The 16,703-nt window shown below is 40.2% G+C and overlaps 1 protein-coding gene across 1 annotated transcript in view; it reads right to left on the bottom strand.

The window, feature by feature from the left end:
* Positions 1-16,703, bottom strand: part of IQGAP2 (IQ motif containing GTPase activating protein 2) — a 306,248-nt gene that overhangs the window by 244,851 nt on the left and 44,694 nt on the right. Inside the window, exon 2 of the mRNA XM_007105494.4 lies at positions 14,679-14,778. Coding sequence (XP_007105556.3) covers positions 14,679-14,778 — 100 coding nt within the window. The remainder of the gene's footprint in view (positions 1-14,678; positions 14,779-16,703) is intronic.

Below are 16,703 nucleotides of genomic sequence, written 5' to 3'. Positions count from 1 at the left end.
TCTCCTTCTTATATCAGCAGATGACTACCCTCAATACCCTTCCTCTTTCCATCTCATCACTGAGGAAGAGATGTCCATGTTCTTTTCATCTGAGCAGGGGTGGGAAAGCTGGAGCTGCTGAGAGGCACCATCAGTCAGAGATGAGAGCGTAATTCTCAAACCTCAGTGTGCATCAACCTTTACCTGAGTGATTTGGTTTTTTTAATCTGTGGTGGAGAATTTTTTAATTATTTGTTTATTTATTTATTGAAGGATAGTTGATTTACAATGTTTCAGGTATACCGCAAAGTGATTCACTTATATATACATACATATATATGTACATATATTCTTTTTCAGATTCTTTTCCATTATAGGTTACCTGAGTGATTTGTTAAAATGCAGACTCCAGGGCCCTAGAGATGGATTTGCAGGGTCTGGAGCAAACCCCAGAAGCCTGCATTTACACGCACACCCCTGTGACCCTTATGCAGGTGGTAACTGAATTTGAGAATCACTGTTCAAAGTCATCCTCTCACTCAGATGATGGAGCTGCCTCAACTTCTGCCCTGTGAAATACCAGAGACAGGAACAGCTGGATATTACAAATTATTTGAAGAGAAAAAAAAAAAGTCAATGAACATTTAAGCCAAGCAAGACTGAATGAGGAGAGTATGGAAATGACAAGAACTGTGAATTCTTGAATTCTTATTCTAGCACCTAAATGGGTTCAAATTTCTTAGCAAAAATGAAAGATATATGACAAAAATGTACAAATGGCTAAGTCCCCCACCCTAAGAATTCAATGTTTCACTAAAAGCAAAATAAACTGAATTTACCAAACAATAAGCTTAATATTCATTTTTATTTCTGTGTATTTTCACCACTGAGCTTTCTACTAATACTTTTTCTGATCAGCATGACTTAGAATCATGGGAGAAAAGAGTTGTCAACAGCCAGGAGACCTTTATCCTAATCCCAAATCTGCCACTTACTCTACCATTGAATGAAGTTGATGAGCTTCTCTGTGCCTCAACGTCCCCATATACAAAATAAGGGTTTGCACTCTTAGAGGAAAACAAAAATGTTCAGACCAAAAAGCCAGTGGAAGACCGTCCTACAAATGCAAGGCAAGAGAAAAATCACTGTGTAACAAGCTTGTACCAATATTTTCCTCCACCAGCCTTGCTTGGAGTCCCTCTATGCCTTGAATGATGACACTGTTCTATGACTTTTAAGCATCACAGCATGAGGCAGCATCTGGTGGGGAGATTCATACAGGAAGGAAGAGACCTCAGCAGTGTTTGCTCTTCATACCTTTTGATGTTTCAACAAAAAAGCAAAGCATTCTTTCAAACCAGTCATAACAGTGGCAGAACCAAAATGACAAGCGATGAATTGCATGTAGAATCCAGTCACAACCCAGAAGAAAGATGCACCAAAACTATCTTGAGTGAGAAGAGAATAACATCTACATCACTGAAAAGTGCAAATTCCTACTAAAACTTTAAGAAGACGGATAGAAAGAGACAGAGAGAAGAAAGGGAGGGAGGGAGAAGACAAGGTAAATTCTTCCCAGAACAAACTATTAGTAGTAGTCACAGTTAAAATAAAACCAAAAACAAACAAGTAAGCAACAGAAAAGGGAAAAAAAGAGACCGAAAAAGAGAAACAGAAAGACAATGTATGGCCATATTTTGCTAATTCTACCAAAACTCAAGAACTGAGAACGGATCAAGAATGAGAACAATGCTGTGCGGCGTGACCAAAAAGGAAAAAAAAAGAAAAAAGAAAAAAAAAGAATGAGAACAAAGCTAGTCCACATAGAACCTAGAAACCAAGACCACCCAAACCAAGGTTTTGAACTTAAGACATGATCAAAACACATGAAGAAATAAAGAAGTCAGACAGTGTTAGCCTTTAAGCACACAGGTTTTGAAGTCAGACAGGCTGAGTTGGAATACAGTTTATGTTGCCAGTTAACCGTGACCTTAGAAAAATTACTTAAGTTTTTCCAGGACTCAGATTCTCCACCTATAAAATGGGAATAACCCTGTGTAAGTTGATTGCTCTGGGCACCACGCCTGGTGACTAGACACTCAGTGTGATAACCCCTGTAGTAAAGAATGTTTGAGACCATGGAAAATTCCAAACACCTCCCAGCTCTCCAGCTTCAAAAAGCCTGAGAAACAAATGTGACCTTTGGGATCAAATGTCAGTTGCTCAACTTCTCCTTGGCTGGAAAAGATTCATATTGATTATTTGTATTTAAAAATATCAGTGCTCTGAGATGTTATGCTTTCATCTGTCAGATCACACCTGACTGGCGCTTATCCAACATAAACCCAAGGTTAGAACTCAAAATCTGTGAAATTAAAAACAAAAGTCTCCCAACTCTGTGTCCCAACCCCAGGCTTGGCTGATAATCCCGCTGAGTCTAGATCTGCCCCAAGGCATTTGACCTCCCAGTGTCCTCTGTTCCCTAAATCCAGTCCCTTGTCAAACCCTATGGCTTCTCCCTTTATAACCTTAATGTCTGTGCCTCCCACTCCTGCTCCACAATCTCTGGTCACTGCCCAGCTGGATGGCAGCCCCTGAGGCTCCAGCCACAAGCACCACACCCCGGCAGGCAGGGCTGGCTGGTACCCTGTCTCCTCTGGTTCCACTGAGACAGCCTATTGCGCCTCACCCTCTCCCAGGCTATGCCCCATGACCTTCTTCTCACAGGTTACCCCCTCTCCCTACCATTGGGATGTGCCTTGCTGGGTCGAGCCCATGCCTGCCAAAAAGGTCCTGTGTCTCTCTGGCCTATGACTCCCGAGGCCAGCCGGTTAGAAGGCAACCCCAAACAGACCAGTCCTCAGCGGCAGGCCCTCCCCTTGTAGAAGCCAGACCCTGAGAAGGGCCCCTGCTCTCAACTCAGCTGCGCCCCCTGCCCCACCAGCCTGCCAGCAGCTGCACGGAGCAACCCCGCCCTTCATCTCGTCCCCCTGGTCGGCAGAAGTGAGGGCAGAGTCAGGGAGAGAACAAGGAAGAAGGGGGAAATGAAGAATTACCATAGAAACATGAAAGCTATTTATGGTTTGAAAATGCAGTTAGGAATTTCTTAAAATTTCATTAACGTTCTGTACAGAGCAGCAACATGTCTCTCAATAAGTTGATTACCAAGAAAGATATTTCCCTCCCAATTCCAAATTTCTATTAGCATTGCTTATGAACACAGCCATGGGCAGCATCCTTAGGAATAAAGACAGTGAGGTCCAAAAGTGCAGAGGAAACCCAGAGGATTCTCTAAAGCATTCTCCAGTCCATAGATTCTTTTTCTTAAAGTATGTAATCATAAATACTCAGAGTTAAGCAATCCTACACCCCAGGCTCTCCCTTGCTTAAACATTCGTAACATTTCTCCTTTCAAAGCTGATTCTCTAACTCACTACTGGGTAAGGCCAGAGCTTGAGGCTTGATCTAATCAATGAGGTGTCCTTTTGGTATCTGAGTTGTAAGCATTGACACAAAAGGAATCACACCCGTGTTTTGTTTCCTTTCCAGGGCACATACAAAACTGTCCCAGACTCGCTAATACAAAGAACAGCTTGGCTCACATAAAGAGCTCTTTGAAGATAATATTTCTAAACAAGCCCATCACCAAGGGAAGGCTTTTTCGCTTTGTTTATTTTCAGAGGTAAGACAGAAAAAGTAAGCACAGCAAAAGATTTGTATGCATTTTCTCATTCCTTAAAAAAGGAATATTGTATTTCAGGAACTTTCCTTGGGAAACACAATAGCAACCCCATTCATAACTACTTGCTCAGCTGCAATTTGCAAACTCCCCCTCCATTTCTTGCCAAGATTCCCTCTCCCATCCCTGACCTTCATAACAGCTCCAGCTGGATTACCTTCCTCAATCCCCAAAGAGAACCCACTATCTTCAATTTTGCACAGTTGTCCTAAAAAACTGAAGTTCTTAAAATAGACTTATTTTCATTATTTAAATATATTTTGCAGAGATTAATATGAAATCTACTCAGCAGTATTAATTCTTTTGGAAAGGCAACTCCTTTCATTTAAACAGCGAGATTTCCGGCATCAGAGAGAACTTTCAAAGTCCATATAAATAGCAGACTTGTTTGCCTCATTTCAGCAAAATTCGCACTGCAAAGAAGCTATCAAGTTAGCTTTCAGGGCCTACCTGAAAAGAAAACTTAATCCATTTAGTATTATTTAATATGGTAGAGGAAGGAACAACTTAGTTTAAAATGGCTCACAATTCAAAAACATCAAGGCATAAATAACCTTAGTACCATCATCATTTAGACCAAGTCATCATCTAATTCCTGGTTTGGTTTATGACAGTAATAAAGTCTATTCCCCTCACCCCCCAAACACGCACAAACTGACCCTTTCTGGAGTCAATTTCAAAAGGCTACGTACACACCCTGTAGAAGGCAGCTTCTAAGGTGGCCCTCAGTGATCCTCACCTTCTTGAATTCATCCATTTGTGTAATCCTTTCCCCTTGAACACAAGACAGATTTAGTAACTTGATTCTAATGAATAAAATACAGCAAACTACGGGATGTCATTTTTGAGAACAGGCTACAACAAGACTGGCTTCTGCCGTATGTGCCCTTTCCTGCTCTCGGGCTCGTTCACCCTGATGGAAGCCAGCTGCCACAGTGTGAGCTGCCCTAGGGAGGGCCCATATGTCAAAGGAAGCCTCTGGACAACTGCAGAGGAGGACTAGGTCCTCAGTCCCAAAGTCTAGCTGCCAACACCAAGTGAGTTTCTGGAAGCAGATCTGCCCTGCCTGAATCTCGAGAGGACCACAGCTTTGTGAGAGACCCAGAACCAGGGGACCCAGGAAGCTCTGCACAGATTCCTGACCCTCAGAAGGGAGATCGGCTCAGTGCTTTGTGACCACCTAGAGGGGTGGGATAGGGAGGGTTGGAGGGAGACACAAGAGGGAGGAGATATGGGGACATATGTATATGTACAGCTGATTCACTTTGTTATACAGCAGAAACTAACATACCATTGTAAAGCAATTATACTCCAATAAAGATGTTTAAAAAATAAAATAAAAACAAAGAAAAATAAAACAAACAAAAAATTTGTCACTTAAGTCACTAAGTTTGAGAGTAATTTGTTACACAGTCATGGATAACGAATACATATGCCAGACATCCTCTGCCCTCCTGCCACCATTATGATTAGCTCTCCATGACATCATCTAAACCCTTCAGCCTGTAGAGAAACACACCTCCTAGGGTGAAGAGCCACTTTGTAAAGCAGTTATCTCTCTTTTTTGAGATATGCCCTAAAAATATGTGTTTTTCATTTTTCCTTCATTGCCATTAATATTAGTGTTTTGAGACTTAATTAAGAAGTCTCTATGCACAGACTTCATCATTTTATAAACTGTGAGCAATAATTTCAGCCACAGTCATTTTAATACACAAGCTACCTCTTCCTCTCTTCATTCATTGAAAAATACTCTATACTCTTTTCTGGATATCTTCTAGTTTACTGTAGTGGCATTAAGTTGTCTAGAATTACTAGACAGTGGGTCAGTGGGTCACATCTGACTATAATATAGAATCTTCCATCAAGACAAATATAAAATTTGACCTCCAGGCTGACAGTCTAACCAAATCATCTAGAATCCTGTCTACCATGAATCTAATTCGTATCCTACTTGTTACCTCCAGGAGAACTAAAACATACAGGAAACAGAATACAATCAATCCTCATTAGTGACAAAAATTCAATGCTGGGCATTAAGTAATTCATTCAAATATGGGGGAGACACGATGTCACGGATACCTTATAATTGGGGTATCTGACCCAGATGGTGATGTCAGAGAAGGATTCCCTGAAAAAAGCGAGCTTCCATCTGAAGACAGAGCAGAGTCTCACTCAATAATGAGGAAAAGGAAGCAGCACACACAAACATCCCGTGTAGGAGAAAACATGGAAATGAAAAGGGGTCAACGTGGCTGGAAGATAGAGCAATAGGGAACAGGGCACATGATGAAACTGGGGAGGCTGTAAGGACTGGACTATGCAGAGCCTATGAGTCCCTAAAGCAGTTTGGGTTTTATCCTGAGTATTGAGAAACCACTGGAAGATTTTGAACCGATCAGAATTTTGAAAAGATTCATCTGATAAAGAACTGAAGCAACCAGAGGTGTGGGGAAACCAGTTAGAGACCACTATAGCAACCTAGCAAGTGATGTTGGAAGCCTGCAGTAGGTTGATGGTGGAATAGAGAGGTGAATACACGAGAGAGATTTAGGAGGATGGTGGGTTAGATACAGGGAGATACCCATGCACACACATACAGAGAGATTAATAAAGCAAACAAAAGTGAAGGAAGGAATTTTAAACTCATGAGTAAAAGCTTTAACCCCATAGCAGTGAGCTTTTTTGAGCACAGAATTATTAGTTGTTTGGTCTCCATCTCCCAAAGTGACCCTATTGTGCCTGTTTCCACACGGTGGATGCTCACAAAAAAATTGGTAAACGGTGTTTAGACATCTCATGTATGTTTGGAGTACCTTCTGTACGCATTTTATCTGCTAAATACCATTTAATCACATTCAACAGCTTTACTAAGGACCTCTCCAAGCCAGGCTGAGCGAAGGAACTTTTCTTTAATAACAGCTTTAATGAGCTATATATACAACTGACTCTTTCAAGTGTACAATTCAGTGGTTTTTAGTATACTCAGAGAGTTGTGCAATCATCACCATAATCAATTTTAGAAGATTTTGGTCCCAGCAAAAAGAAACTCATACCATTAGCACCACTCCCCAACCCCCCAATCCCACCAGCCCTAGGCAACCACAAATCTACTTACTGTCTCTATGGATTAGCCTATTCTGGGCATTTCATATAAACGCAATCATAACAATATGTGTGGCCTTTTGTGTCTAGCTTCCTTCATTCAGCATATTTTCAAGGTCCACCCACGTTGTAAGTATGTATCAGTACTTCATCCTTTGTTTTTTAAGATTATTTTTTGAGAGCAGTTTTAGGTTCACAACAAAATTGAGGGGAAGGTACTGAGGTTTCCCATATACCCACTGCCCCCAAAGACATGCACAGTCTCTCCCATTATCAACATCCCCCGCCAGTGTGGAACATTTGTTTTAACTGATGAACTTACATTGACATATCAATCACCCAAAGTCCACAGTTACATTACAGTTCACTCTTGTTTCTATATATTCTATGGGTTTGGACAAATGTATCATGACATTTATCTATCACTGTGGTATCTTACAGAGTATTCTTACTGCCCTAAAAAATTCTCTGTGCCTCTATACTCATCCTTCTCCCCGCAACCACTGATATTTTTACTGTCTCCACAGCTTTACCTTTTCCAGAATACCAAATACTTGGAACTATATAATATGTAGCTTTTTCAGATAGCCTCTTTTCACATCATAATATGCATTTAAGGTTCCTCTGTGGCTTTTTATGGCTTGATAGTTTATTTCTTTTTCGTGCCGAATAATATTCCATTGTCTGGATGTACCAAAGTTCATTTATTCATTCATCTACTGAAGGACATCTTGATTGCTTCCAAGTTTTGGCTGTTATGAAAAAAGCTTCTATAAACATCCATATGTAGCTTTTTGTGTGGACATAGCCTTCACTCCACTGGGTAAACAGAAGGAGCACAATTGCTGGGTCATATGGTTAAGAATGCGTTTAGTTTTGTAAGAAACTGTAGAACTATATCCCAAAGTGACTGTACAATTTTGCATTTCCACAAGCAACAAATGAGAGTTCTGTTGCTCCACATCCTCGTCAGCATTTGGCGTTGTCAGTGTTCAGATTTTGGCCATTCTGGTAGGTGTGTAGTGGTGTTTTGTTGTTGTTTTATTTTGCATTTCCCTGATGACCTATGATGTGGAGCATCTTTTCCTATGCTTATTTGCCATCTATATATCTTCTTTGGTGAGGTGTCTGTTAAGGTCTTTGGCCCATATATTAATCAGGTTGTTTTCTGACTGTTGGGTCTTAAGAGTTCTTTATGTATTTTGGATAACATTCTTTATCAGTGTGTCTTTTGCAAATACTTTCTCTCAGTCTGTGGCTTGTCTTCTCATTCTCTTGACATTGTCTATTGCAGAGCAGAAACTTTTAAATGTAATGAAGTCCAGCTCACCAATTCTTTCTTTCATGGATCATGACATTGGTGCTATATCTTTTTTTTTTTTTTTTTTTTTTTGCAGTACGCGGGCCTCTCACTGTTGTGGCCTCTCCCGTTGTGGAGCACAGGCTCTGGACGCGCAGGCTCAGTGGCCATGGCTCACGAGTCCAGCCGCTCCGTGGCACGTGGGATCCTCCCGGACCGTGGCACGAACCCGTGTCCCCTGCATCGGCAGGCGGACTCCCAACCACTGCGCCACCAGGGAAGCCCGGTGCTATATCTTAAAAGCCATTGCCAGGGACTTCCCTGGTGGTCCAGTGGGTAAGACTCCGTGCTCCCAATGCAGGGGGCCAGGGTTCGATCCCTGGTCGGGGATCTAGATCCCACATTCATGCTGCAACTAAAAGTTCGCATGCCACAACTAAAGATTCCACACGTCACAACTAAGACCCTGTGCAGCATGCATGCATGCATGAATGAATGAATAAATAAATAAAGCCATTGCCATACTCAAGTTCATCTAGGGTTTTCTCCTTTACCATTAGCCTCTGGGAGTTTTATAGTTTTGCATTTTACATGTTGATATGATCCATTTGAGTCAATTTTTGTGAAGGGTATAAAGTCTGTGTCTAGATTTCATTGTCTGCATGTGGATGCCCAGTTGTTCCAGCACCATTTGTTGAAAAAGACCATCTTTGCTCCACTGTATTGCTTTGCTCCTTTGTCAAAGTTCAACCGACTGTATCTACAGGGGTCTATTTCTATGCTCTCTATTCTGTCTCACTGATCTATCTGTCCATTTTGTCACCAGTACCACACTGTCTTGATTACTGTAGCTTTATATTAAGTTTGAAGTCGGGTAGTGTCATTCCTCCAACTTTGTTCTCCTTCAATATTGTGTTGGCTATTCTAAGTCTTTTGCTTCTCCATATAAACTTTAAAATCCAGTTGTTGATATCTACAAAATAACTTTCTGGGATTTTGATTGGGATTGCATTGAGGCTATAGATCAAGCTGGGAAGAACTATCTTGACAATATTGAGTCTTCCTATCCATGAACATGGAATATCTGTTTATTTAGTTCTTTGATTTCATTCATCAGAGTTTTGTGGTTTTCCTAATATAGATCTTGTATACATTTTGTTAAATTTATACCTAAGTATTTCATTTGGGGGAATGCTAATGTAAATGGTAATATATTTTACTTTTAAATTCCACTTGTTCATTGCTGGTACATAGGAAAACAATCGACTTGTATGTTAACCTTGTATCCTGCAAGCATGTTATAATTGCTTATTAGTTCCAGGATTTTTTTTTTTATTCTTTCAGGTTTTCTATATTGTTGATCATGTCATCTGCAAACAAAGATAGATTTTATCTTCCTTTCTAATCTGTATATCTTCTATTTCCCTTTCTTGTTTTATTGCATTAGCTAAAACTTCCACTATAATATTGAAAAGGAGTGATGAGGGGGAATACCTTTGGCTTGTACCTGATCTTAGTGGGAAAGTTTCAAGTTTCTCACCAGGAAGTATGATGTTAGCTGTAGGGTTTTTGTAAATAGTCTTTCTCAAGTTCAGGATGTTTCCCTATATTCCTACTTTACTAAGAATTTTTATCATGAATAGGTATTGAATTTTGTCAAGTGCTTTTTCTGCATCTAATGATATAATCATATGATTTTTTCTTATTTAGACTGTTGATGTGATGAAGCACAATAACTGATTTTCAAATGTTGAACCAGCCTTGCAAACCTGGGATAAATTCCACTTGGTTGTGATTTATATAGTTCTTTTTATACATTGTTAAATCTGATTTGCTAATACTTTTTTATAGCTGAATAATGTTTCATTATATGGATATATCACACACTGTTTATCCATTCATCAGTAGACAGACATTTGAGTTGTTTTCACTTTTTGCTCTAATGAATCACACTTCAGTGAACATTTGTGTGCAGGTTTTTGTGTGGACATAGGTTTTCAATTTTCTTGGGGATATACCTAGTGGTGGAATTGTTGGATCATATAGTAACTCTCTATTTAATTTTTTGAGGAGCTACCAGACTGTTTTACAAAGTAGCTCCACCATTTTACAATCCAACCAGCAATGTACGAGGTTTCCAATCTCTCTCCATCCTTAAAAAGACACTTGTGATTTCATTCTTTTAGATTATAGCTATCCTAGCATGAAACGGTATCTCATTATGGTTTTGATTTGCATTTCCCTGATGACTGATGTTAAGCATCCTCTCCTGTTCTTATGGTTCATTTGTGTATCTTATTTGGAAAAATGTCTATTCAGAAACTTTGCCCATTTTTAAATTAGGCTATTTACTTTTTATGGTGCGTTGTAAGAGTTCTTTATATATTCTGAATACAAGTCTCTTATCAAATATATGATTTGCAAATATTTTTCCCCATTCCATGAGTTGTCTTTTCAATTTCTTGATGGCATCCCTTTGAATAAAAAAGATTTAATTTTCATGATGTCTAATTTATCTAGTTTTCTTTTTTTGGCTTGTGCTTTTGGTGTCAAGTCTCAAAAACACTGCCTAACCCAAGGTCACAAAGATTTACTGCTGTGCTTTCTTCTAAGAGATTTACAGTTGTGGTTCACACATTTAGATTAACAAAACCATTTAAAGATAATTTTTGTATATGGTATGAGGTAGGGATCCAAATTCATTTTTATGCATGTATATATCCAGTTGTCTCAGCATCATTTGTTGAAAAGACTGTTTTTCTTCCCCACTGAATTGTCTTGATTGAATGATTTTTAGATTAAACTAAGCTTGCATTGCTGGGATAAATCCCACTTGATGGTATACAACCCTTTTTAGATGTTGCTGAACTCAGTTTGAGTTTGTTGAGGATTTTTGTATTTGTATTCATAAGGGATACTGGTCTGCAGTTTTCTTGAGGTACCTTTAGTTTTGGTATCAGAGTAATACTGGTCTCAACAGAATGAGTTAGGAAGTGTTCTCTCCTCTTACATTTTTTGGAAGAGTGGGAAGTTTTTTTGAGTATTGACTCAATCTTTTTTACTTGTCTTACATCTATTCAGTTTTTAAAATTTCTTCTTGAGTCAGTTTTAGTAGTTTGTGTCTTTCTAGGAATCTGTACATTTCATCTAGGTTAACTAATCTGTTGGCATATCATTGTTCATAGCATTCCGTCAACATCCTTTTTATTTCTATGGTGTTGGTAGTGATATCCTCCTCTGAATGAAGCAACTTTTAAATGGTCTGAGATTAATGATCACAGAATCTTGAAAGTAATAAAACCAAAATTAAAGATATACTGGACTCTTACAATTCTAAATTTTAAAAAATTTTGAGTTACAGGACATACAGGCTAGGTATCCTTCCAGTTCTCTCCCTTGGAAAGAAAAAATAGAGGCACAAAGACAGACCCAATACCTCTCTACTTGAAATGCACCAAAGTCAGTTCAACTGAAATAAACAAGAAACAGTTCCTAGCTAAATTTTCACATTCTAAGTGTACCATTCAGTAGAAATTCAATATTCTAAGGCAACTACACTCACATGAACACACACGTGCATGCACTATAATAAACCCGGTATGATAAATTCCTAAGGCATTAACACTGTAAAAGAGTCAGGCAATAAACCCTTTCAAATAAATAACTTTTTGAATACTAACTCACCCCTTCATTTATTTCCTGAGTTCAGGACCATCGAATTCTGTATACTATGCTTTCTGAAATCATAGCAAACATATCTATTAATAGCCACATAATTTTTACATACTTCATAACCAAAAAGCAGCTTCCCTGAAAGTCATAAGAAGTGTTCAGATATTAATAAAAGATTCATAAATACATATTACATCTAATGTCTCCTTGTAAGATAAATTTATGAAAACCATCCTAGAGGAAAAGCTGTGTATTTTACAATCTATTCTTTCAACAAAACTATTCCTAAGGAAGCTTTCTTCAAAGAATTTGGGCTAATTGTTATGTTGACTTTTTTTTTTTTTCTTTAAACTTTGTCTTTTAAAAAAAAATTTATTTATTTTTGGCTGCATTGGATCTTCGTTGCTATGCGTGGGCTTTCTCTAGTTGCTGTGAGCAGAGGCTACTCTTCGTGGCGGTGCACGGGCTTCTCACTGCGGTGGCTTCTCTTTGTTGCAGAGCACGGGCTCTAGCACACGAGCTTCAGTAGTTGTGGCGTGCGGGCTTAGTTGCTCCGTGGCATGTGGGATCTTCCTGGACCAGGGCTCAAACCCATGTCCCCTGCATTGGCAGGCAGATTCTTAACCACTGCACCACCAGGGAAGTCTTTTACGTTGCCTTTTTGAAATCAAAATTTAACTACAGAATTTTTGATGACAAGCTTCCAAGCTATCTTGATACCACTTTGATACATTCAGAAGAAAACTATGCTTATGTTATCACCATACACCTGACTGGTACTATAGTTCACAGAACACTTACACCTTTTTAGTTGATTTTTAGAAGAAAAAACAAAAAAAATCCATGAAGTAAGTAGGGCAGGTAGTGGTAACATCTTTATCATCCCTTACAGGGGAGACAAAACTGAAGTTCTGACAGGTTAGATGACCTGTCCAAGGTCACAGAGCTCAGAATTGGTGGACCTAAGGCCAGGAAATTCAGTCTACTAACTCCCACTCACACCCCTTCCCCTCCATGTCACACTGATCCCCACTTGTAGAACCCAGGAGGCAAAAACTTAGAACGCAAAGTGCGTGTCAGGAGGAAGTTTCCACTAACTCTCCTTAAACTTTTTCATTGAAAGCATGTTTACTTTGATTTTTTACATTTATTTTTTATTTTTATTTATTTTTTATTTTTATTTTTTGGTGGTACGCAGGCCTTTCACTGTCGTGGCCTCTCCTGTTGCGGAGCACAGGCTCCAGACGCGTAGGCTCAGCGGCCATGGCTCACGGGCCCAGCCGCTCCGCAGCATGTGGGATCTTCCTGGACTGGGGCACGAACCCGTATTCCCTGCATCAGCAGGCGGACTCTCAACCACTGCACCACCAGGGAAGCCCTGATTTTTTAAAAATAAACGTATTTATTTATTTATGGTTGCATTGGGTCTTCGTTGCTGTGCGTGGGCTTTCTCTAGTTGCAGAGAATGGGGCTACTCTTCGTTGTGGTGGGCAGGCTTTTCATTGTGGTGGCTTCTCTTGTGGAGGACGGGGTGTAGGTGCGTGGGCTCAATAGTTGTGGCACGTGGGCTCCGTAGTTGTGGCTCGTGGGCTCTAGAGCACAGGCTCAGTCGTTGTGGTGCACGGGCTTAGTTGCTCCATGGCATGTGGGATCTTCCCGGACCAGGGCTCGAACCCGTGTTTCCTGCATTGACAGGTGGATTCCCAACCACTGTGCCACCAGGGAAGTCCAGCATGTTTATTTTGAATGTCTGTGAATCCCTCTCCCTATATAACTTTAGCCACAATTTGACTAAAAGCATGTTTTTAATAATCTTAGACTGACAGTGAGTCTTCAGTGACTTGCAACCTAACTGTCAACTTCCAGACACATTAAAAACCTTAAAAACTGAGTCTTTAGAGCTTAGAGCTACATGGCTCTGTTAAAACATTAAACAACCTTGGAAAACCCCCTTTTAAGCAATTTTGAGGCCAAATTAGTGCATGTGTCACTGAATGTTCTTCTACAAAATATGGATTAGAAACCTCATTCTTCTAGCTCTGTAGGTAGCTATTTATCAGTGATCAGAGATAATTAACACCAATGACCATTAAACTCAATGTTTATTTTCTACAGAGATGAGAGAACTGGAACATATCTGTCCATGAAACAATACTGTTGCTTGATCACAGCACAAAGCATTAAATCAGAATCTAACCCATGGCATATGGGCACTGCAGTATGCACTCAGCAAAGGACAAAGTTCTGATTCCCCTGATACCGAGGCCGAAGTGCAAATACTTTATCTTCACTTTCTCCTTGGAGAATCCAACATTGACTTGTAATCTAAAAAGTCTAAAAGAGTCAGTGTGATTTTAGAGACAACATATCCTAAGTGGTCACACACCCATGGGTTAAAAAGGAGACTGCTGTCATAAACCTACTCTCCAGCTTAGTGAACGATGGACTTCAGTCTGAAATGCTATTTTTCTACTGGGTATATAGGAATATATAATTATACATTAATTAATAAGAGTAGTAATAATCATTGGGGTAGAGTTGGGGAAAAGATATGAGGAGGCTCTGGAGGAAAAGGAAGTTGATTTAAGTCTCTGCTGCTTCCCCACAACCATGCCAGAGAGATGAGAAATTCTGAAATAATCTGCAATTTGTCTAGAGATTTCCTAGGAGGCTCTAAGGAAGAAAAAGGAACAGTTGCCTCCCTAGTGCCTTGACCATGACTGTGGTAGCAACTTTTTCTCAGTTCTGCCATTTACAAAACACAGGTGGTTCTTTTCCAATTACCTTACTACCAAAAAGGCTGCAAATGAGTTATTAAAAATACAGTACCCCAAAGCTCATCTCCAAGAGAAGGTGCACAAATAGACTAAGTTTGAATCTTACCTTTTGGCTTCCTCCAGGTGGCACAAATATTCATACGCGATATTCTGCCGCCTCCTCTCATCCATCTCCTCTGCCGAGAGTCTTTCATCGTCCACAATAGCTAGAAATAGAGGACAACATCACATGACTTGTTAAGGGCAGTGTTCATCAAATAATGAGACGATCAACTAGGAAAAACGTATATGCAGCTCAACACTGAATAATGAGAGATGGGGGTATTGAAACATCAAGCGCAGAAAGAGATTTGCTGTTGGATTTTACAATATTATATTATTTCTAGCAGAAAATGCAATACTGAAGTATAAGTTGACATTAAATAATAGAAGGAGAATAGCAATCAAATTTCACAGACATGATGCCACAGGATTTAGACAGCCTCAAGTCAATTAGAGGACGGTCTACCAGCAACAACTTTGCTCAACAAGCTTGTAGAATTGGTCCAATGGCTCAGCTTGGACCATCCTACAAATTCTGGGGTTGAACAAAGAATCTACAAGGACCTGTGTTTTAACACTCCTAGAGGGAATTAAGGTTTCTCATCCAACCCAAATCCTACTTTACAGATGACAAAGTCACTAAAATTCCTCCCTCATTTATCTCTTGGTCTTTACAAGGCTAACTTTCCCTGGTCAACAGGTATCCAAAAGAAAAAAGCCATGGAGACAGCCAGTGAGCAGAGTCTCCAAGCCCACCCCCTTTATTCCAACACAAGCCTAGTTTATAAACTGCCATGCTTCAGCCTTGCTTTTCTGTAGAGAGCACAGCTTCCTCGTTTCCTGACTGCACTTCCTCTGCCTGCGGGCTCAACAGTACCCCACAGCCACCAACAGTCACATCAGCCAACTCTTAGCTGCCTATTTACACAAAAACACTCCTCTCTCATGAAAAGGACCCCTTTTTCCTGTTCAGTCTTGAACTTTCATTCTGATGGTTGTAAAATGAATGTGGTTTCTCGTTTGTTAGATTACTCATCTAACGAAGACAATGTGTGCAGGCAGCAAGGCTGTGGTCATGAGGGGCAGGACCGTCCGTGTTCGCTCTTTTGTTCCCCAGCCACCAGCTCCAGTCAGCGATTCCATAAATGGGACCCCTGGTCCCAAGCAGAGGAGAAAAGGATGTGAAGGTCATCCATCCATCCCTAGGAAAGGCCAACCCCATGCCCTACTGATGAGGAATATGAAATATCAATCTGGCAGACAAAAGGAAGTAAGATCACATTTTGAACTCTTACTGGGCAAGTACAGGGCTCGACACTTAAGATCAAAAGATAATACCAAACCCTCAAAGAACTCAAAAGAAAGGGGAGATTAAATTTACGTCCATATAGAAAATAACGGAATACCGTAAGCATGGAAATATGTACTAGATGCTTATTTATTGACCACTTACTTTCCTTCAAGGTTAGGCAGCGTTTTCTATGCAGTATTTCATTCAAGTCTCACAACTCTCTCTGAGGCAGGTGCATAATCTATCCCACTTTACCCTCTGAGCAAACAGGCTGAGGGGCCATTTGCCCAAGTGAAGAGCAGAAACATCAGAGCTAGAAGTATTTGGATGGGATGGAAAAAGCAAGTACAGAACTTTGGGAAATGTCTTTGTTTATGGGTGAGGAAGAAAAAGAACCAGCAGGAGAGGCTGGAAGAGCGCTAGGACAGGCTGGTATACAACAAAAGCAGGGCCAAAGGAGCAGGAGTTTCCACATGGATCACTATCCTTTTCCCTATTCCCGCCCCGTCCGATGACTCCCAAGTTTCCTTGTGGCTCCATTCCTTAAAACGGGGAGACCTCAGCCCACACCAATGACACCAAGAGGGCTCAACGAAGATTTGTATTTGTCAAAAGCATCTTTTTATTTTTTATTTTTTTAACAAATTGAATCTGATTTAACTTCAGAAGAGAGCTTTCAGATTTAGGAAAAGTACCGAAGCTCTGGAACAACCCTCCTCTGCACCTCCACTCGGAGACCCCAGGCCTTTGACATCGCTCCCCTGGACTCTTGCAACAGCCCTCAAACAGCCCCCCGGT

The sequence above is a fragment of the Physeter macrocephalus genome, chromosome 8, assembly GCF_002837175.3.
Source record: "Physeter macrocephalus isolate SW-GA chromosome 8, ASM283717v5, whole genome shotgun sequence".
NCBI classification, from domain to species: domain Eukaryota; kingdom Metazoa; phylum Chordata; class Mammalia; order Artiodactyla; family Physeteridae; genus Physeter; species Physeter macrocephalus.
This window is presented reverse-complemented; position numbering and strand designations above follow the sequence as displayed.